General features: G+C 57.9%; 2 protein-coding genes across 3 annotated transcripts in view; one reads left to right on the forward strand and one right to left on the reverse strand.

Annotated features, from left to right (window-relative positions):
- Positions 1–20,112, forward strand: part of KDM8 (lysine demethylase 8) — a 45,943-nt gene that overhangs the window by 13,048 nt on the left and 12,783 nt on the right. Inside the window, exons 4-8 of one of the 2 annotated variants that reach the window (XM_060031942.1) lie at positions 130–262; positions 1,999–2,043; positions 6,139–6,288; positions 7,105–7,197; positions 7,291–7,389. In XM_060031942.1, the coding sequence (XP_059887925.1) occupies positions 130–262; positions 1,999–2,043; positions 6,139–6,288; positions 7,105–7,197; positions 7,291–7,389 (520 nt within the window). Of the gene's footprint in view, positions 1–129; positions 263–1,998; positions 2,044–6,138; positions 6,289–7,104; positions 7,198–7,290; positions 8,505–20,112 lie in introns of those variants that run through there. The other variant, XM_060031943.1, reaches the window with a different exon arrangement.
- Positions 12,006–20,112, reverse strand: part of NSMCE1 (NSE1 homolog, SMC5-SMC6 complex component) — a 33,038-nt gene continuing 24,931 nt past the window's right edge. Inside the window, exons 4-8 of the mRNA XM_069541412.1 lie at positions 19,702–19,779; positions 18,331–18,477; positions 13,630–13,746; positions 12,691–12,811; positions 12,006–12,221 (exon numbers count right to left, since the gene is read on the reverse strand). Coding sequence (XP_069397513.1) covers positions 12,157–12,221; positions 12,691–12,811; positions 13,630–13,746; positions 18,331–18,477; positions 19,702–19,779 — 528 coding nt within the window. The 3' untranslated portion in view covers positions 12,006–12,156. The remainder of the gene's footprint in view (positions 12,222–12,690; positions 12,812–13,629; positions 13,747–18,330; positions 18,478–19,701; positions 19,780–20,112) is intronic.

A 20,112-nucleotide genomic window follows, 5' to 3' on the forward strand; every position in this document is an offset into this window, starting at 1 on the left:
CTCAGCAGTGAATTGGGTCTTCCTCCACCTCGTTTGTGCCAATGAAAGGAGACCAGCGTAGCACATTTAGCAGGGCACCCAATGGGTGTTAGCATACGATGGCGATGCCAATCCCTGTTTTCCAAATAGTCTGGAGTACATCCAAGAAATCGCTGGCTGCCGCACCGTCCCAGTAGAGGTCGGTTCCAGGTACACGGACGAGGAGTGGACCCAGACGCTCATGACTGTCGATGAGTTCATCAGCAAGTACATCAGGAATGAGGTGTGTCGTTTGACTCCTGTCCCCTAATACTTAGGAGGGAGGGGACGCGTTACATTTGGACAAATAACTTCCATGTGTCGCCAGGGGAGGTTTTGGAGGAGTCAAGAAGCTATTCTTTAAGGGCCTGTGGTCAGTAGGCTGGCCAGCACGAGAAAGGCAGGCGGGACATAAGGTTCCCATTTCAGGCCCTTTGTTTTTTGGAGGTTTTTTTTCTTTGTTTGGGTTTTTTTGGTTACAATTTAGTGGGTTTTGGTATATTCACAAGATTGCGCAACCATCACCACTATCTAATTCTAGAACATTCTCATCACCCCGAGGAAACCCCGTACTCATTAGTAGTCACTTCCCATATCCCCTTCCCCACCATCCCCAGGCAACCACGAATCTGCTGTTTCTATGGATTTGCCAATTCTGGACATTTCACATCATTGGAATCATATAATATGTGACGACGTGTGTCTGGCTTCTTCTATTTAGCATAACGTTTTCAGGGTTCATCTCTGTCGTGGCACGTACCAGTGCTCCGTGCCTTTGTATGGCCGAATACTGTCCCTTTGATGGATAGACCGCATCTTGTTTGTCCATTCCTCAGTGGATGGCCGTTTGGGTTGTGTCCACTTTTTGGCCAGTATGAAAAATGCTGCTGTGAACATTCACGTACACACTTTTGTGCGGACGTGTGATTCTGTTTCTCTTCGGTGTATACGAGGAGCAGAATTGCTGGGTCAGATGGTAACTCTGTGTATAACCTTTTGAGGAACTGCCAGATTGTCTTCCAAAGCAGCTGCACCATTTTGTCATTTCTTACAGTGAGGGCCTTGCGTGTCTTCCTCTTCCTGATACCTGTTGGCCACTCTGGCCACAGTTTGGGTCAGTGGTGCCCAGCATCCCATCTGCCCCGCCCCCATCTGACCCTTGCAGAGGCCCTCGGGCATCTTCAAAGAACCCCTGAGCGTCGGGGAGCCCGGTTTGTAAAACACTGATCTTTGAACTCATCTGATTGGTAGAAATTTTCACAAAATGGTCATCTCCAGTGCAGGCAGTTGTAGGAAAGTGGACTCTCACATTAACTGCTGGTGAGATTGTAAATGATGTAACGCTTGGGAAAACAACGTGGCAGAAGCTATTGAGATTTAAAATCCACGTACTCCCTGACTGCATTGTTCTCCTCTTGGAAGCATGTAAACGTCAGGACCAGAGCATTCGGCTGTTTATTGAAGCACCGCGGCAGAACCACCTTAATGTCCACCAGCAGGGGGATGGTTGAATGAATAATGATGCATCCTGTCTATAAACATGCATGCATCAAAGGAGTGAGTCACATATGCGTGTACTGACCTGAAGAGGTCGTCATGGTATATCACTAAATGAAGAAAGCAGACGTCACAGTAATATAGATTGTATGATTCCATTTTTATTTAAAAAAATCCTTATGTGTGTACAGCCCCTTCACGTTTCATGTGAGAAACCTGAGCCCCGGGGCTCAGGGTGACTTACTCAGGGCGGAGGCAGGGCCAGATCTGAGTCCCCCCATCAGCCCAGTCTTGCTGGCTGGCAAGGGATCACATTCGCCCCCGGGTCGGAGGAGGGGGTACCAAGCAGGCCGGAGACGAGGGCCCTCCAGGTGACGCCTAGGACAGGGTGCTGAGAGCCAGCCACACGGGCAGCTCTGAGGAGGTGTCCCACGACTAACGGGGCTTTTCTGTGTCGCCTCTGGTCTTTCTCCCGTGGAGTAGCCGAAGGACATCGGGTACCTTGCTCAGCACCAGCTCTTTGACCAGGTGAGTCCGAGCCCCTCTACCCTTCACCCTCTCCCCTCCTCCCACCTCCCTTCCTAGGCGCTGGCCCCGGAGGGTTGGAAAGGGGTCGCAGCCTCGTTTGCTCCCCAGTGGTACTGCCCCCTGCGGTGAGCAGGGAGGCCCCTGTGCCGCTACCCGTGCCCTACTCGCCAGCGGACAGCAGGGGAGCAGAGCAGGCCCTAGGATGGCCCCCAGGGGATGGAGTCTAAAGCCCAGGCAGGTGTGGTCAGAACCGAGGAACAGGTCCCCCAGGTGAGGGTGGCAGGCTGTGACCTGACCCAGAACGAGCGAGTGGCCGCTGACCTGGACTCACAGAGTTCCCTGGGCAGGGCCTGGAGCCGCCCTGACCACCTTTCGGTCGTCTGCTTACGAGGCAGGCTCCCGGCACCTGGGCCTGTGTGCTGTGGCAGGGCCCGGGTTCCACTCCTCTGGGTACCCTGACTGGCTGGATGGAGGACCCTCAGGACGAACTGGTGGAGACTGAAAGACGAGGGGGCCGTGGGCTGGAGCTGAGGGGAGGAGCAGGGCTCGAGGCTGAGGCCAGTCCCAGGGAGAGGCGCCTCATGAGCCAGGGTCGGAGGGCAGAACGAACCCCACGTGCTGGGCGCGTCCACCAGCGTGAGAGGGTTTGGTCAGAAAAGCAGAGCGGGAAGCCGAAGAGGGAGGCTGGGGCCAAGCTGGCAGGGCCTTGAAGGCCAGGCCAAGACGGCGAGGAGCCTGGGACGTTTGTGAGCTGGAGGGTTCCCACTCCGAGGTGGTATTCCCGGGAGAATCCAACAGGGGCGCCGGGGGATGCAAGGAGAGCGCCCAGGGGAAGAAGAGGGACGGTGGCAGGCTGCGCTAGCTCTGTCTCCGTCACACATCCTCCCCTGAGACCGTCCAGGTGTGGCCCAGACAGCGCCAGCGTCCTGGCTTTTAGAGGTGCAGGGTCCATCCTGGGCCGCACCCAGATCAATGGCACCAGCATCACCCGTCACCCAGACCTGCGTCAGGTGGGGCCCGTAGCCGCCAAATGCAGAGCTGGGGAAGTGCTGGCAGGAACCAGGACCGTCTGGCTCGTGGGGAGTGAGGAGATGGGGCTGTGCAGTGCTGTGCAGGATGGCCACAGCTGAGTTGGCAAAGGACAGGAAGAAGGGCCGCAGAAGGTGAACAGGGACTGTCTGCGGGGGGCGAGAGGGCGAGGGGGTCCCTCCCTCTCTTTTCTGCGGTTTCCAAATCATCTATAATGAGTATGTATAGTCCTCATAACGAGAAGAACGAGACTTTGTTTTCAAATGCAAACAAAACAGAACAAAGTGAAGTGTAGCGTGAATCAGATTCATCCTGTGCTTTCAAAGCCGTCCAGTTAGGATGCCGAAACGCTCAGAGGAGGGCTCACCCTGGGGAGCCCTCCGTCCACCCCTTGCCTCATCCCCCGCTCTCCTCTTCGCTCTGTACTTGGGGGGTGGCCCAGGCTGTGGCCCTGGTGGTGGGCGGCAGATGGCTGCTTAGTAGGCCCCTGTGCACGGGCGCTGAACCCTGCCCTGGGGACGCAGGGACAAAGGAGACAGTCGCTCTCCTGCCCCGTGGACCTGAAAAACACACGTATCTGATGGTAATGAGCGCCTTGAAGGAAAGGAGAAATGTACCCTACAAAGGAGGCTGGGCGGGGCAAGGGCTCTTTCCATCTGATGGTCAGGGAAGGGGTCTTGGGGAGGTAATGTCTGAGCAACAGCCCAAAAGATGAGCAGTAGGTACCCAGCCACATGGCAAATATTTTGCCCATTTCTTTTTTATTGGGTTGTTGGTCGTCTTATTTTGAATTTTAGGAATCCTTTATATATGTTCTGGATGCAAGCTAGTTGTCAACTGTAAGCATTGTGGGTATTTTATCCCTGTCATCAACTTGCATTTTATTTTCTTCTCGTGTCTAAAAGGACATGACAAGCGCCATGCCAGCTGGGAGAGCAGCAGGTGTGAACTTTCACCTTCAAGGGGCAGGAGAGTTCAGCGTGGCCAGAGCCGAGCGCATGAAGGGGAGGGAAGTGGCAGATGGGGCCTGAGAGGGAGATCAGGGCTGGAAGAAGGATGGTTTTCTTAATGTGAAGGGAAGTATTTCCAGATGGCTGTGGCACTGTCTGGGGAGGAGTTGGGGTGACAGGTGTGGAAGCAGGGAGACCACTAGAAGGCTGCTGCAGCGGTCTAGGGAGAGCTGACGCCGTGCGTGGAGAGACGGGGTTAGGACGTGTGTGAGCTGCCAGCACCTGACGTGGTGGGCGTGCAGAGATCGAAAGAAAGGGAGCAGCCCAGGAAGACTCCTAGTTTGGGACCCGAACCACTCATTAGATGGAGCTGAGGCATCCTGGGGGACTCGGCAGATGTGGTCTTGGCCAGGCCTTACGCCACAGCTGCCCAGAACGGGCAGTGCTGGGCGGGAGGCGAGGTCAGGGGCTGGGTGTGTGCCCTGAACAGGGAAGACCTGGGTCATTCGGGGTCAGGACCACAGCCAGTGGGAAGCTGGGGTCCCTGTCCTGACCGGGGGGCCCCAGTTGGGGATGTGCCAGCCTTCAGGAGCTGCAGGTCCAAAGTTACAGGGGGGCAGGAGGTGATGGGGCCAGGTGGGCTGTGTCCTCTTGCCCAGGCGTCCCCATGTGAGGACTCGTGGGTCCTGAGTCCTGTCCTCTCTTGCTAAGTAAAGAAAAGGGGGATTCAAGTTGATCAGGCCCCTGCCACGTGATCTCAAGAGACCGGCCTGTCCTATCCCCTGGTCTCAGTCATAGTGGGGCTCGGCCTCCCAGGGCCCCTGGAAGCCACAGGTCAGCTTAGCTCCCTGTCCTGGAGCAGCTTCCTCGGGAGCCCTAACTTCACAGCCTCCCGGAGGCCCCTGATGCCGCCACGCAAAGGAGCAGCACAAGCTCACTTCCAACTGGGCCGAAGTCCATGAATGGTTTTAAGACTTCCACACTTGACCACGTCGCTTTTTTTTTTTAACCCAATTTTTATTATTTGTTTGTTTGTTTATTTTTGGCTGCATTGAGTCTTCGTTGCTGCCTGTGGGCTTTCTCTAGTTGCGGCAAGTGGGGGCTACTCTTTGCTGTGGTGCACGGGCTTCTCACTGCAGTGGCTTCTCTTGTGGCAGAGCACGGACTCCAGGCCCGTGGGCTTCAGTGGTTGTGGCTCGCAGGCTCTAGAGCGCAGGCTTAGTAGTTGTGGCGCACGGGCTTAGTTGCTCTGCGGCATGTGAGATCTTCCTGGACCAGGGCTCGAACCCATGTCCCCTGCATTGGCAGGCGGATTCTTAACCACTGTGCCACCAGGGAAGTCCTGACCACATTGCTTGATGCCACCAGCAGCCTGGCATGAGGGTGCCCCCTTTACCACATCCTCACCACCACTGTGTGTTACCACTTTTTCAACTTCTGCTAATTTGATCAGTGGGAAATGATGACAATGTTTATTGCTAATGAGACCGAAACCCTTCTTTATATCTAATTCATCTTTATGTGTGATCTGCTTTTTGTCCTTTTCTTATTTGTATACCTTATGTATTGGGATCCTTATTATTTTTCCTTATCAGTTTGTGTGCACTCTCTACATTAACCTTCCTTTACACAGTTCAGATGGTTCCCATTTCACTCCCCATCTTTGTATTAAGTAACTTCTCTTAAATGTACCAAGTGTGATTGCTTTACCATTAGGAAATTTTGGAAAATCTTCCCTTCCAGAGATTTCATTAACTGCTCAGTCCCATTTTCTTTTTGTTTTTCTTTAATTTGATGTTCTAAAATTAGAAAATTGCAAGCTGGTTTATTTTTAGGTACAAAGCAGTGGTATCAGGTTTTTAAGAAAAGGAAACAAAGTTAAAATGCATATGACGTGGAAAGAAATCTGAAAATAAAATTATAACCCTTCCCTAGCAATTATGTATTTACTTTTTAGAATTGATTTTTAAACTCCTATACAGTAAAATGTGGCTACAGTCATATTATTACACAAGAAGAGAGTGTGTATCGGCCTTCTGGGAGAGTCAGTGGACTTCTAGGCTGCTGTGTCCCACAGGCCTGGTCTTGAACCTCCACGTCTGCTCTGACCCTACAGATCCCGGAGCTGAAGCAGGACATCAGCATCCCCGATTACTGCTGCCTGGGCGCCGGGGAGGAAGAGGAGATCACCATCAACGCCTGGTTCGGTCCCCAAGGCACCATCTCCCCGCTTCACCAGGATCCCCAGCAGAACTTCCTAGCCCAGGTTGGAGCTGCTCAGAACATCGGCCTTCCCCCTCCTCCTGGCCCAGCCACACGCGGCCTGGCCACGTTGTCCACATTTAAACACTAAAGAGATGAACCACTGACAGGGACGTGGACAGAGTGAAAACAGAGAAAGAAAGGTACCAGGCCTCAGCGGGGGGCCCTCTGCCTGGTCGGGGCGGCTTCCAGACATGGCTCCTGCATCGTCTGGGTTCCCAGACGCCTCCTGAGGGCAGAGTGGGGCCGGGCGCCATCTCCGGATGGAGCAAGTGCCCCGACGGCTGCCTCTCCCCTGCCGTCCATCAGAACCAGGCCAGCTTCTCCTGCCAGAACCCTCCAAATACGGGGAACCTGCTCAGCCAGTGGGTGGTTTTATGGAGACCCAGATAGAGCAGCGCGCCACGTGCGTGCGTGTATGTTGTAAGGGGAGGGGCACCTGTTATAAAACCACCTTCCGTCGCAGGAAGAGAGGTTTGACAAGTGAGAGTGTTCTTCCAGCCCGGGGGCCAGTCCCCAGAGGCAGCAGAGGGGCCGGGAGCCAGACCGCCTCTCAGCCTTGCGAACGTGGCCATTCACTTAACCTCTCTGTGCCTCCATATCCTCACCTGTAAAATGCGGGGAAAGGATAAACCACCTGGGATGGGTGTGCTGAGGCTCAGAGTTAACACACATGCAGCACTGAGACCGCGGTGCCACCGTCGAGGGCCTGTTAGCAACAGTAGCGCAGGCAGTGACTCCTAACCTGACGCGTGTGCTGGGCGCGGGGCGGCCGGGGCGGCCGGGCACCTGCTGAGGAGGGCGGCTCTCTTCCCTGCAGGTGATGGGCAGGAAATACATCCGGCTATACTCCCCGCAGGAGTCAGAGGCCCTGTATCCTCATGACACGCACCTTCTTCACAACACGAGCCAGGTGGGCCTGGAGGACCCGGTGGGACCCACCGTTTCCCCTCCTCCACACCCCGTCTCTTGAGAGCAGGCCAGTGACTTCCTTCGCTTTCCTCAGGTTGACGTGGAGAATCCCGACGTGGAGAAGTTCCCCAGGTTTGCCGAGGCCCCATTCCTGTCCTGCATCCTGTCTCCGGGAGAGATCCTCTTCATCCCGGTGAAGTACTGGCATTACGTGCGGGCTCTGGACTTGAGCTTCTCGGTCAGCTTCTGGTGGTCGTAGCCCGAGAGGAGGGTGCCCGGCAAGCAGACGCGCTCGTGGTCACACATCCTCCGCCCTGTGCCCGGCCCGGCCTGCGCCTAAGGACTCCCTCGCCTTGGCACACGCAGGGCGAGGGGTGCCCAGGCCAGTGTGGGCAGCAGAGGCAGGCGGGTGGGACCCCAAAGGGACATTCCCGGCCCACAACCTGCACAGAAGCTCCGGGGCTCTGAGGTTGGCTGCCTGGATTCAAGCCTGGCCCTGTCGCTTAACCGCTGCATGATGTGGGGCAAGGAACTCCACTGTGTCTCCATCTGGGGAACAGGGCGGCGCTAGTCCTCACCACAGAGGGCTCTGGGGACGTGGTGTGGGCAGAGCTGCGCTACAGACCTCAGGCGCTGTCACCAGCCTTCCTGATTATTACTGTTGTAAATACTGGCCTGTCGGGACAGCCATGGCCCGCAGGCTCTGGAGCGGGGTGGCCATGGCCTGGTCACGGGGGTGCTCAGCTCAGGCCTCTGATGGGCAGTGGGGAGCCTGGGGCAGTTTCTGGCTTGGTTACTGAAGTGTAACCTGCCTTCAGGGAAGCGCACAGCCCTGCCAGCTTGGTGAATTTCCCACTCCACACGCTCCCAGCAGCCAGGAACCACCTGGCGGCCCTCCTGCCCCTTGCTGCCGCCATCGCCCGGGACCACTCCTCTCTGAAAGAGGGTTTTAGGCCAGGAGAGAGGCCCAGGCTTCAGACTTTCCATAAACACGTTTGTTTGTATAAAACATGGGTGGTTCTGTTTGAATTTTGACCAGGTAAGGATGCTGGGGGCAGGGGTGTCACAGACCTGCAGGAACAGCTGCGGAGGCGGCCCAGGGCCATGCCTCTACCCACCAGGCCTCTCTCCCTCCGTGGCCACCTCATGTCTGCTGGTCTTGACCTTGGCCTCGGTCTCTTCCCTCTTGTAGGTAGCCTTCTTCCCAGGGGGAGAAGATGGCCCCAGCAGGTCAACTCCAGATCCCAGCACCTCTACCCACAGCTCAGAAACCTCAGGGAAGGTTCTGACCATTGGGCCTGGGACCTTCGCCCATTCTGGGGCAATGCCGTGGGGCAGGGAGTGGCTGCTCTGATTGGCGGGGCCTGGCTCGCAGGCCCCCCCTGAGTTCCTGTGAGAAGGGGGGTGGGAAGCATTGATGGGCAGCTAAAACTAGCTACTAATGTCCTCTGTAACCAGGCCAAGGAATTTGAACCTTATCATGTAGGTCTTGGGGCTTCAGCGTTTTGAGCAGAGAGATCATCAGAACATACGTTTGATTCTCAGCAGGGAAGAGGAGGGGCTGATGGGCAAAGCTGCAGGGTGGCCGTGGGTCTGACGCCGTGGGTGAGCCCGGGCAAATACGAGAGCTGTTTAGAAAGGAATTGCGGGCTCTGTGAGCAGTTGCTTGTGAGGTCGTTTATTCCCCTACCCAGCATTATTGATAGTTATTTACCTCATTTTTCATATGAAGAATTTATAGCAAATATCAACGCCGCTGAAGGCAGTCAGGCATAAAATAGGGATGCCACCATGCCCACAGGCTCGCCATCAGTGAGGAGACGGGCTGCAGACGAGCCATAACTCCAGGGCTGCCTGCATAACGCCCACTCCTTCCCCGGCTCCAGCTCCCACGGTGGCCCAGCCTTTAGGACCCCATCCATCCCAGCTGGCAGGTCCCACTCCTGACGAAAAGCGGTTCTCCTGTAATGTCATGGTTCTGAAGTTAGGGACTAGAGGAAGCGTTCATTAAAACATATTGAGGCCTGGCCGCCTCGAGCAAGTGTCCCTTGTCAGATGGGAAGATGAAATCTTCATCTGCTCTCCGGGCAAGGCTCCCATCTTGCTAGTATCCCCGCTGGAGGGCTGGCTTCAGCTCTGAGGGGTGTAGACTGAAGGCGGCTTAGAAGAAAGGTGCCAACCAGCTGCTTGCAGGGCCAAGGGGAGGTACGGGCACCCACCCACTGGAGCTGCAGAGGCCTGCTCAACACCGGAGTCCTGTGCCAGGCAGGGCGCGGCATCGAGCAGGATGGGGGCCCTGCCCTCCTTGTGTTTCATGCTCTTGGGGGGGTCCGGAGAGGAGACGGACAATAAAATAAGTAGTGCGGATAGTGGTAAGTGCCATGAAGGCAAGAGAACAGGGTGACGGTGGAATGTGGCAACAGGGGAGGGATTGGGGACGTGACTTTCATAGCTGACGTCTGAGTAGAACCTTGAAGGACCTGGAGTCCAGAACTGACACTGAGATTTGAGGACGGCGCTCCCAGCAGCAGGTGCAGGAGCCCCGAGGCAGGAAAGCCTTGGCCTTGGGAGAGAGGAAGGGGCTGGTGCAGCACAAGCAGAGGGCGCTGAGGGAATGGGGAGGGCAGGGCCTGGACTGTGGCAGCGGGGGGAGGGATGAAGGTGCTAAGCAAGGAGAGACGAGGGCTGATCACATTGCCGTGTGAGAAGAGCCCAAAGGGGGAGACTGGAGGCCGGAAGAGCGGTCAGTGTCCCCGGTCCAGTAATCCCTGGAGTGACACGCTTGGGGCACCAGTGGGAGGGCAGAGTGGTGGGAGACAGGCTGTGCCCGGGGGTGGCAGGGCCGGATCACCAAGGCCTTGAGTGCCAGGCAAGTGCTCTGGAACTTGGGGTTAGGGCTTTGGTTGGGCCGTGCCAAGGGGTCCTCAGGAAGTTCGTGCTGGCGTCACCGCAGGGGAGACTGGCAGCAGGAGGGCAGTGTCCCAGCAGCAGGTGCTCAGAGCTTCCTTGACACCTGCGTGGTGTGACCCTGCCTGGCCTTGACCGCCCAGCCACCTGCCCGGACAGGCAGGAGGGCCACGGCGTGCTGCTCTGCTTTTGGGCCCTGGCCTCCATTCGCCCTTGTCTGGAACAGCATTGTGGAGGATGCCCTTCCTCCCGGGAATGCAGCCTTGGAGGGTGTGTCAACCCGGAGCCCTTCCTGCACCTGCATCTTGAGGGCGCACTGGGAGGACGAACAGAACAGCTGGAGCTGCTGTGCAGTGGCTGCAGTCCCCACCGTGACCGGGAGTGGGTCTTCCCCGCCGGAATCCCCGAGCCCAGGGTCCATGTTTTCTCAGACCCTCCCAAGAAACCCCTTTCTGGGTAAGCTGGCTGGGGCTGGTTTCGGTGGCACAGCTGCGCCCACCCGCCCGCCCGCCAGTCGGGGCTCCCGCAGGGCTTCACCCAGGCTTGTGTTTGCCTTCAGAAGGCTGGCCCAGGGGCCGGGCCGGCGCACAGCTGAGCGCCTCTCGCTGCCTGGGGGTGGGCCTCAGGGCCCAGGCCGGACCCGGGTCCCGCCCCACAGTGGGTTGATGCAAGTGAATCGGGCAGAGGGTCCTTGCCGCACGGGTGGAGGACACCCCACCCTTTGGGCGCCCACATTCATTCCCTCTCTCCCTGGTAACAGCGTCTTCAATTTGCTTAGAGAACCTCCTCCTCAGCCACGTGGCTCGGGAGGGGCTGCCCTACTCACGGCTCAGAGGTGGCCCAGGCCGAGAGTGCCCATTGGACTATCCCACCCTCCCCCACAGGTATCCAGATTGGATGTTTGCTGGGATGGGGGAGCCCCTAAATGAGGCCCGCCCTCTTCCTCCTGACGGCGGGGCCTGGGTGAGCGAGGCCTGCAAGTATGGAAGCCATTTTGCTACCCTGAAGAAAGAGGCTGGATTTGCTGGAAGACCGTGTTTTAGGCGCCAGCGTGAGGCCAACACTCATGATAACAGGGCAGAGAGAGAAATAGGATGCCTGGTGACATCACTGGAACCACTAAGTCAAGCCTCTCCTAAAGGACCCCCTCTGGCCAAGTCCTTCCTTGTTTAAGCCACTCTGAGTTGGGTTTGCTGTCATGACTGAAGGGGTCCTGATTGATTCTGGGGTGGAAGGGAGGCGAGACAGGGAGTCAAAATAGTGCGGCAAGTGTGATGGTCAGAGACACGCGGGGAGGTGGGGGACTGGAGTGGAGGTGGTGGCAGCCTAACTAAGATCTAAAGGGTGGACAGGTGTTGCCCGCAAGGGCGGGACACGCGAGGGGAGGGCAGGCAGGCGGGGGAGACGCGTGTGCAGAGGCCTGGCGGTGAGGAACACGATGGTTCGTTCAGGGACAGAAAGAAATGCCATGCCCTGGAAGGTAGGAGGCCAGAGGGGCTGCGGTACATGGGGCCCCATCGCGTGGCCCAGGCCCGCGGGCAAGGGCAGTCAGCAGGGTCGTGCCAGGCCGCCTGGCACGGTGGGAAGGTGACTCCGCGGGAGAAGCCTGGAGCCGGTGGGTGATGCCGTTCAGGCCGGTGCGTCTTGGGCCAAGGAGGGTGCAGCCCGGGGGGCGTCGGGGGGGCCAAGGCCCCCACAAGCCCAAGTCGGGCCGGCCAGTGTGGGTGGGATGGGTGACCACAGCTGGGGACCGAAGGCAAAGCCGCCCTGAGCAAGTGGCCTCGGACGGTGCTGGGCAGGAGGAGCTCTGCCAGCCTCACTCCGGAGCCCAAGCCGGGGGGCTCCCAACTCTCAGTGAGCTCCAGGAAAGGGGGGCACCCAACCACAGACGAGGCCGAGGTGGCTGCTTAGTAAGTTTATTCCAAACCTGTTAACAAGTGAATGTAAAAGATAAAGGAGGTGAATCACGTGAAACACGAAACTGATGCCTCTCTTCCAAACGGGGCGTGCCGGTCACTGCCCTGAAGGCGGTGGCCGGCTAGTGCTGCCTGGATCACAAGGACCTTTTGTTCGATTTGGAGATGCTGGCCTCCCTCTCCTTCTCGGGGTCAAAGACTTCTGTACGCAGAAAAGCCAGAAAATACTGTGAACAGTGCGGCCGGCTGCCATCCACATTCACGGCTGTGTGCCAAGGACTCTGTCCTATGGAACATTCTACTCTCCAGGAAGGCAGAATTAGTCCCAGTTGACAGATAAACAGAGGGAGCTGGGGACACCGCTTATACCTCCCCTCCCGAGACAGCTGCCAGGGAGAGAGCCTCGTCTACACCAGACCCTCACATGCCTCAGGATGTCTACCAGGGTCTAGGGAGCCCTGTGGAACAGGGCAAGCAAAAGCTGGCCTCAGCTTACAGCAGAAGCTGCTTCAGCATGTGCAGCTCGGGTCCTGCGCACACGTGGCGGCTCTGTTGGCGCACCTTGCCTCCCTGCCCCCCGTGGCCCCTCAGGGCCATGCACCACAACTCGGGCACGCTCGCAGCCCAGCCGCCCAGAGGCCAGGAGGAGACAGCGGCTTAGGGACACGAACCTGGTATCTCGTGGGGCCAGTAGTCGTTACAATGGGGGCAGCGCGGCTCCGAATGGGACTGGAAGTACTTGGCCACACAAGGCAAGTGCATCCTGATTCCACAGGTCTCGCAGCTTTGACCCTGAAATGAGAAAGGTGATGGCTGTGGAGCCCGCCGTGTTCATAAACCTTCAGGAAACTGCAAGGAAAACGTCCCGCAGGCTCAGTATTTTTGTCTTCTAGGCCCCAGATTAATAATAAGAACAACCCGTAAGTCTAACTTAGTGCAGTGAGTTTTAGTAAAGAATCTGATGAATGAGCACACGGGGAGGAAGCTCAAGGCTCCAAAGGCCGGAGCGCGGCAGCGAGGGCGGCAGGCCAGGCCCTTGGAGCAGCAAGGCTAGTCCCAGGCTCCCAGCACGTGTGGGTCCTGCAGTGGGCGTGAGGACGGCCGCTTTGCAGAAGGCACTTTAGCAACGTGGAGCAAAGCTTTCAACAGTCGTGTGTGCACTCTGTTCCAGAAACTCCACTCCCAGGAATTCAACCCAAGAAAACCACCAGGTGCCCAAGGATGGACGTGCAAAGAGGCCTATCCCGGTGTAGGTGACGATCGCAAAAAGATAAAAAGGAAACACAAACATCCAGCACCGGTCCAGCTGCTCTGCTCTGCAGCCCTACAAAGTACACAGGGGAAAACAGATGACAGGGAAACCATGGTTGAGACAGAACGGTGTTCACCACACAGCTGCTGAGATAATATGGACCACACAGAAGACCTCTGAGAGCCTTATCTGGAAAAAAGTAGAAAGAGCCCTGGGACGAGAACAGAGGGACCAGGGAGGAGAGGCGGGCCTTCGTGTGCTCATCCTCAGACACTTCTGCGGAGACGACCATCTTCTGCTCATGCTGGAGGAAGGCCTGGGGCCTTCTAGAAAGTGCCCGCCCCCGGCCCTGTGGTACCTGGATGAGGAGGCTGTGACAGATGGTGCAGACCTTCACGGCGTCGGGGTACGTCTCCCGGATGTACTGCTCCATCTCCAGGATGGCCCGGCCGTGCAGGGTGAACTCCCCTTCCTTCTGCAGGGACACAACAGGAAGAGGCATCTTTTACGAAACTGGCACACCTGGCCCTCTTCCCACCCTGTATCTCTGCTCCCATGGCCCGAGGCCCAGAAACGGGGAGAGGGCCACACGCCCCTCGCCGCACAGGCTTTCACCAACCCCAGTCAACAGGCATCCACGCCGGCCTCTTGCAGAGCCTCTAGTGGGGAAAACTTAGGTAAGACCTAAAAGGAAACCGAGGCAAGGACCCCCGCCCCCGCATCTTCTTGGCGCCTTCCTTGTGCCTTCACGGAATCATGGATCTTGCACGGCAGCCCCACGTGTGAGGCCTGCCCAGCCCCCCAGATGAGGACAGAGGCCGGGAAAGGGAGGCAGTGATCCCACAGCATGAACTCCACCCCCTACCCAAGCGCCCACTTCCTCCTCTCCTCCCCAGAGCCCCCCAGCCCCACCCCCAGGGAGCAGCACAGCAGGTGCCCCCAGCCCTGCTGCCTGGAGCCTCCGAGGGGACCATCCGTGATCACTTCCAGCCGCGCCACTTTACGGGCAACGCTGGAGACGGTCCAGGGAGGCCCCCGGCATGGCTGGGTGGCATGGCTGGTAGGGCCTCCCGGTTCCCCCAACCAGACACGGTGGAAAGCCAGGACGTACAGAAAACCTGGCTGCGGTAACTACCCTACGGCCAGCTCACAGGGCAGAGGCAGGGGTCACAGAGGCCCACGGACGTTTATTCATGAAAGCCGACTAGTGAAGCAGGAGATGAACCTCTTAACCGTGTTCGTTCCTCTCCGCTGCCCGCGCTGGGGGAGGAGGAGCTGCCGGTGGGGCTCCTGGGCAAAGGGCGCTGGAGGGCCGGTGGGGCCGGTGGGCAGGCCGACATTGCAGGCCTCAGGAGAAGCCACTACCGGAACCTGCGGCTGCTGGGTCAGCCCAGCACTCTTTCGTGTCTCCGCTCTTCTCCACCTGACGCCTGCAACGAGCGGGGCCCACTTCACACCCCCTCCCCACCGTAAGCCAGCCAGGAAGTGCATTCACTCTGGGCCTCCAGTGGTAGGCGGGCCACCACCCAGAGGGAGACACAGCAAATGGGCGCAGTCAGAGAGCAGGAGCGCTGACCGTGGAGAGCAGGGCGGGCAGGCAGGACACAGCCCAGGGACTCAAACAAGTGGACGGGGGCCCGGCACGAGGCACTGGTGTCCCGTGCCGCAGGCTGTCGGGCCAGCCAGGAAGCGGACAGGAGCTCTGTGCCCCTCAGGTGCTGGGCACGGGAGGGCGGGCCTCCCAGGCTGCCCTGGGTCCTGTGGCTGCTACCTTCTCAAAAGCTCCCCAGTCCGTAACAACGCTCCATCTCCACGGCCACCCTCACCCTCCTAACTGCCCTCTGGGCCCACCCTTGCCCCTCTGCAACCCTGTCCAGCGACCTGAGCTCTGCGAGGCCCAGCCCTGTGATGCTCCGCCGTTCTTAGGCTGAAGAACCAAACCCCTTACTGCCCACCTCCAGGCGCACCTTGTCCCCTCTTCCAGAGCGCCCAGCCGCAGCTCCTTGCGCCCACCATGCCCACTCGGGCACAGGCTGCTCCTTCTGCCCTGGACCATGGTCCCCACCCCCAGTCCAGGTGCCTTCTATCCAGCCTTCAGCTGAGTGTCACTTCCTCTGCAGAGGGAAGGTTCCTCTGTTAGCGCTGTCATAAAACCCTGTTTCCTCTCTATCTGTAACTCTACTTCAGTGAGATGCGGGGCTGACCTCTGGCTCCCTCCCCAGACCGTGGGCCGGCCCAGTTTTGCTCACTCTGTGTCCCCAGCACGTGATGCGAGGCCCAGCGCTCGGCAGTGCTGTGATAAACGTCTAAGGGAAGAGTTGCATCGACCCTTGCATCGATCCCAAGGAGGAACGCCCGAGGCTGGGGTGAGCAAGTTCAAGTTCAGAGTCAGGCTCGAGTTGCAGTTACTAAACATCTTCTAGCGGCCTGAGACTGCCCAGTGCTCACTGTTCATGACCCCACTCATCCTCGGGGCCGCGTCACCGGGACAGGCGGCCTGCCCTGGATTTCCAAGGAAGACCCAAACCCAGGTTATCTCCCAGGCCTCACAGCCATCCTTTGAGCTGGGATCCTGCGGTGGGGACTGGTCCCTAGGGTGTGCAGAGATGCAGCTGCCAGCAGACACCCAAGCTCCAAGGATCCGTGCTTTCTCTGAGGCCTCCTCCATATCTTGGGGCTCGCCTGCTGACCCTGACCACTCCCTACTCCGGGGCCCCCTGAGGGGCTGCACAGGTGCCTCAGCACCTCCGTACCCTGTGCAAGGCCAGGGCGGACGGAGCCTTGCGCAGGGTACCGGGCGCAGGGTACCGGGCAGGGCTCTCCAGGTACTTTCGTAAAAAAGTGCCGCCAGGTGACATTCCCCCACAGCGTGGCTTCTGAGGAAAGTCCCGTTTCTGAGAGGCTAAGACTCAGACATGGTCCCTCCGGTCAAGGTGCTGCCCCAGGAAGACTGGTCGGGGAACTGGCCAGCACTCACCTCGCAGCCCCTCAGCTGTTCCTCGAAAAGTGCCACAGAACTCACCGCCACGCCCATGCCGACCACTTCAGAAAGCACTCCGCCCTCACTACACAAACACCTGCGTGCCACCACCGTGCTCATCCTTCAGACGGGAAACAGGCTCAGAGGCGAGAAGCCGCCGCCAGAGATACTGGCAAGGCCAGAGGAGGACCCTAGGGGTGTCTCACCACCATGCCCTCCCCCTCCTCCCGGGTCTGTTCCTTTGTCCACACGAGGCTGGAGGGGTCAGTCAGCACAGGGGGTCCCCGGAGGCCGTCGGGGCTGCGGAGGCCAGCGCTCAGGGAACCCCCAGCCCTGGAAGGACGCACCAGCACCTCCACTTCACTGAGGAAGAAGCAGAGAGCACAGGAGGCAGGGCCCAAGGCAAGTCCAGCGGACCCCAGAGGCGTCCTTTCCTTCTGTCGTCCCTGCTCTGGGCAGCAAAGCATCAGTGCCGGTAAAGTTGGGCGCACAGCCCTGCACCGTGGTGGGACAGCACCTGCATGTGCGAGACACACATGACCACCCTGGGGCCCAGAGCCGGGCACAGAGGCTGCGCCTAGGCAGCAGAGGGCGAGCTTCGGGGGATACGACGGGTGTTCGTACCCACACAGTCCCGTATGAATACTGCTATTTCCTAATCTACGAGGATTTCTTGTATTATTTTGGGGGTGAGTTTTAGATAAATGCTGTTCCCCTGGAACTTCATCTACCCACCCGGTTGCCATTCAGGAAGTAGTACCTCCAGGAGTGATGAAGTACAACGATGAGGTCACAGTCCCCAGCCTTAGAAAGCCTGGCCCGAGGACACAGCATGGTCAGTTATGACCCGAGCTGCCCGAGAACATTCCGTATCGCCAAATCCACCCCAGAGAGGAAGAAGAACTGTGACAAAGCAATTGATGGGGACCTGCAGTCACCCAAGCTGGGGCCTGAACGTGGCTCTGCCACTTGCCGGGTGTGGGACTTCACCCAGATCACAGAGCTGCAGTGGGTTCAGCTACAAAACAGAGCTAAGGGGCTCCCCGCCCTCACAGGGCGGCTGCGAGGACCCAAGCACGTGCTGCGCAGACACGCCCAGAGATGCTGGCAGCTCCCCCTCGCCCCGCCCTCGCGGCCGTGGCCTCTTCAGACATTTCCTCCCATCAGGCAAGTACCTCAGGCACTGAACGTTTCTGGTCAGGCTACCAGGGCCCGCCCACCCTCTGAGATCAGTAACTCAGAACACTGTCGCCAGGACTCCAGAGGTGAGCTCCACCCCAAAAGGAAGTGAAGCATCATGTCACCACAGCAGCGGCCTCCCACCAAATGAGGAAGTTAAGGGACTGTCTTGGCACGTCCTGCCCAAACACAGGCCCCCGAGGGGCAGGACTGTGGTGCACGAGGCAGCGCTGAGCCTGTCTGACTCGCATTTCTTGTAAACGGTGGTGCGTTTGTGGAAAAAGAACTGAAACATCTGACTGCTCCAGCCAACAGAATTAGACACGGGGCGTCGAGAAACTTGAACCTCTCAGATTCCTACAGCTCCTCTCCAAACGCTTATCTACACGTCCCCTTTGCTGTTTAAGGGCCACCATCTAAGTGAAAGAACCCCACAGCGCTGGCCCTGGGTAACATGACGCTGGCAACGATAACCAGGACGGGGACGGCGATTTCCGGGAGGGCCCAGCACTGGCACCAACACGGCGGCTCGCCCCGCTCGCCACGCCCCCAGGGGCGCACGCCACCCCCACAGGAACGCGGGGGCACCCGCGCCACCAGGGTTCAGGCCCAGGGCTGACGCCAGCGCCGTGCTCCTGCGCGCCACACTACGTGGCCTGTCTGGGAGCAGAGTCTGGGGCCCACGGCTCTGCCGCTTCCAGCTGGGGCTCCCCCGGGGTCACGTGAGTGAACAGGAGGTTCCAGTCCTCCTCGCAGGGTCACTGTGGGCCTCAAAGCAGAGAAGGGACCCAAACGGGCCTGGCTCAACAGACGTCCGTTAGATACAATATGGTTTTGGAGGAAAAACTGTGATTCATTCTAAAAAGTGAGCCAAGCTGGAAAATCCACGGCACGAAGTACCTCAATCAGCCATTTGTTTTGTACGAACTTCTGCAGCACATGCTCGGCTTCCTTCTTCCTCATCTTCTTGCCCTTAAGCTGATCAACCAGGTTCAAAATATTTGTGGAAGATGCAAAGCCAGTTTCTGAGTCAATAATCAGTTCCAACTGGAAGAAACAGATACCACATTCATCTATTAAACTGGCACAAACAACTTTCAAGCAATAATACCAATTCTGGCAGGGGTGCAGTTATACTATTCCTATCACAGACAGAACTGCAGGACTCTTCAGGAAAATAACTTAATAATATGCATCCAAAGCCATAAACAGTTTTGACCCAAAAGTCCCTCCTGTAACACCATCCCAAATGAATGACCTTAATGCCCCCCCAAATCAAGAAGGGTCACTTCACCTCCCTGAAGATGGAGAAGCTGAGGAATGAATGAATAAGGAAACGGGGCAGCACCCCTCCTACTCAAAGGTGGGCAGGCCATCAGGGCTGGTCTGAGTGGCAGGCTGGAGTCGGGAAGGGCAGGAGAGCAGGGTGGGCCGCGAGAGCACGCTCGGGAGCTGCAGAAGCACTGTGGACCCAGGGCCGCGAGAGACCGGCCGGCCGGCCGCCAACTGCCCTAACACTTCTGCCCACAGCAGGGCACAGCCACTGGGAAGACAGCTTTCCTGCACACACAGGTGTGTCTGGCATCTTAGAGCCCAGTTCTCAACCCTGGCTGCTGATCGTCCCCAGGGGAGACTTAGGAAGGAATGATTCTAGGACTCGGTCAGTCCTCAGAGACTTGGACTCGACAGACCTGAGGCCAGAACGTCTGCGTTGTTTTTACCTCCCCAGTTATTACGTTGCATCCAGAGCTGAGAACCACTGTCTTGACCGGGTGCTCAGCCAGGTGCGTGACAAGGTGGCTGGGGGAACAACTCCAAAGCCAGGCAGGCAGAGCAGCGCTTCACAAATGTGCCTGTGCAAACGGGTCGGGGGCACCTTCTTAGAATGCAGGGTCACATTCAGCAGCCTGGGTGGGGGCTGGGATTCAGCCTTTCTAGCAAAAGCTCCCAGGCGATGCTGCCACAGTACCAGGCAGTGACACCTGCTCACCTGCATCACACACCCAGGAGGCCCACTGCTGCTCAACCAGCTGGGGTCAAACCCCAGCTGGGGTCAAACCCGGACCAGCCTTTCTTTCCTAGGCAGCCGTGGCAACCAGCAATCGCCTGGCAGCTGTGAATTCTGGGCGAGGCGCTTGGTGACATCCCCCTGCAAAGGGCTTTCTCGGGCAGCAGTGGTGACCCTCTAAGATTGCAGTTTCCATTTCCAGTGAAAGACAGGTATTCCTATAAGAAGCCCAGCTGCTGGGCAATGGGAGTTACTGTACTTACAGCCTTTCTAAACAGATCCAGCTCATTCTCTGCAAAATCTGAGGCCATTTTAGAAATTGAAGTTGTTGCAAGATTCACCTAAAAAATAAGTCAGCGTGAGGGTCAGGCTGTGCCCTTCACTTGTCAGTTAATTCACTTGTTGGCGCTCTCTCCCTCCCTGCCTCCCTCCCTGCCTTGCCAGTCACGGAGCACCTGTGTCCCGGTACTGTGGGCCACAGGGATAAATTTGTAACCGGTCTTATGTTACAGGCTTAAACCTATAGCTCAGTCAGTATGTCTAATTTTCAGAGATTTTAGAATTCCCAAGATCGTGCGATATCTTCCAAACTCAGATAAATTCAGGAAACTTGTCTGCATGCTAATGGAGCTTCAAATGCAAAAGGCACTGGGAAGTCTGGCAGTAAATAAATC

This window comes from Delphinus delphis, chromosome 15 (genome assembly GCF_949987515.2).
Source record: "Delphinus delphis chromosome 15, mDelDel1.2, whole genome shotgun sequence".
Lineage (NCBI taxonomy): Eukaryota > Metazoa > Chordata > Mammalia > Artiodactyla > Delphinidae > Delphinus > Delphinus delphis.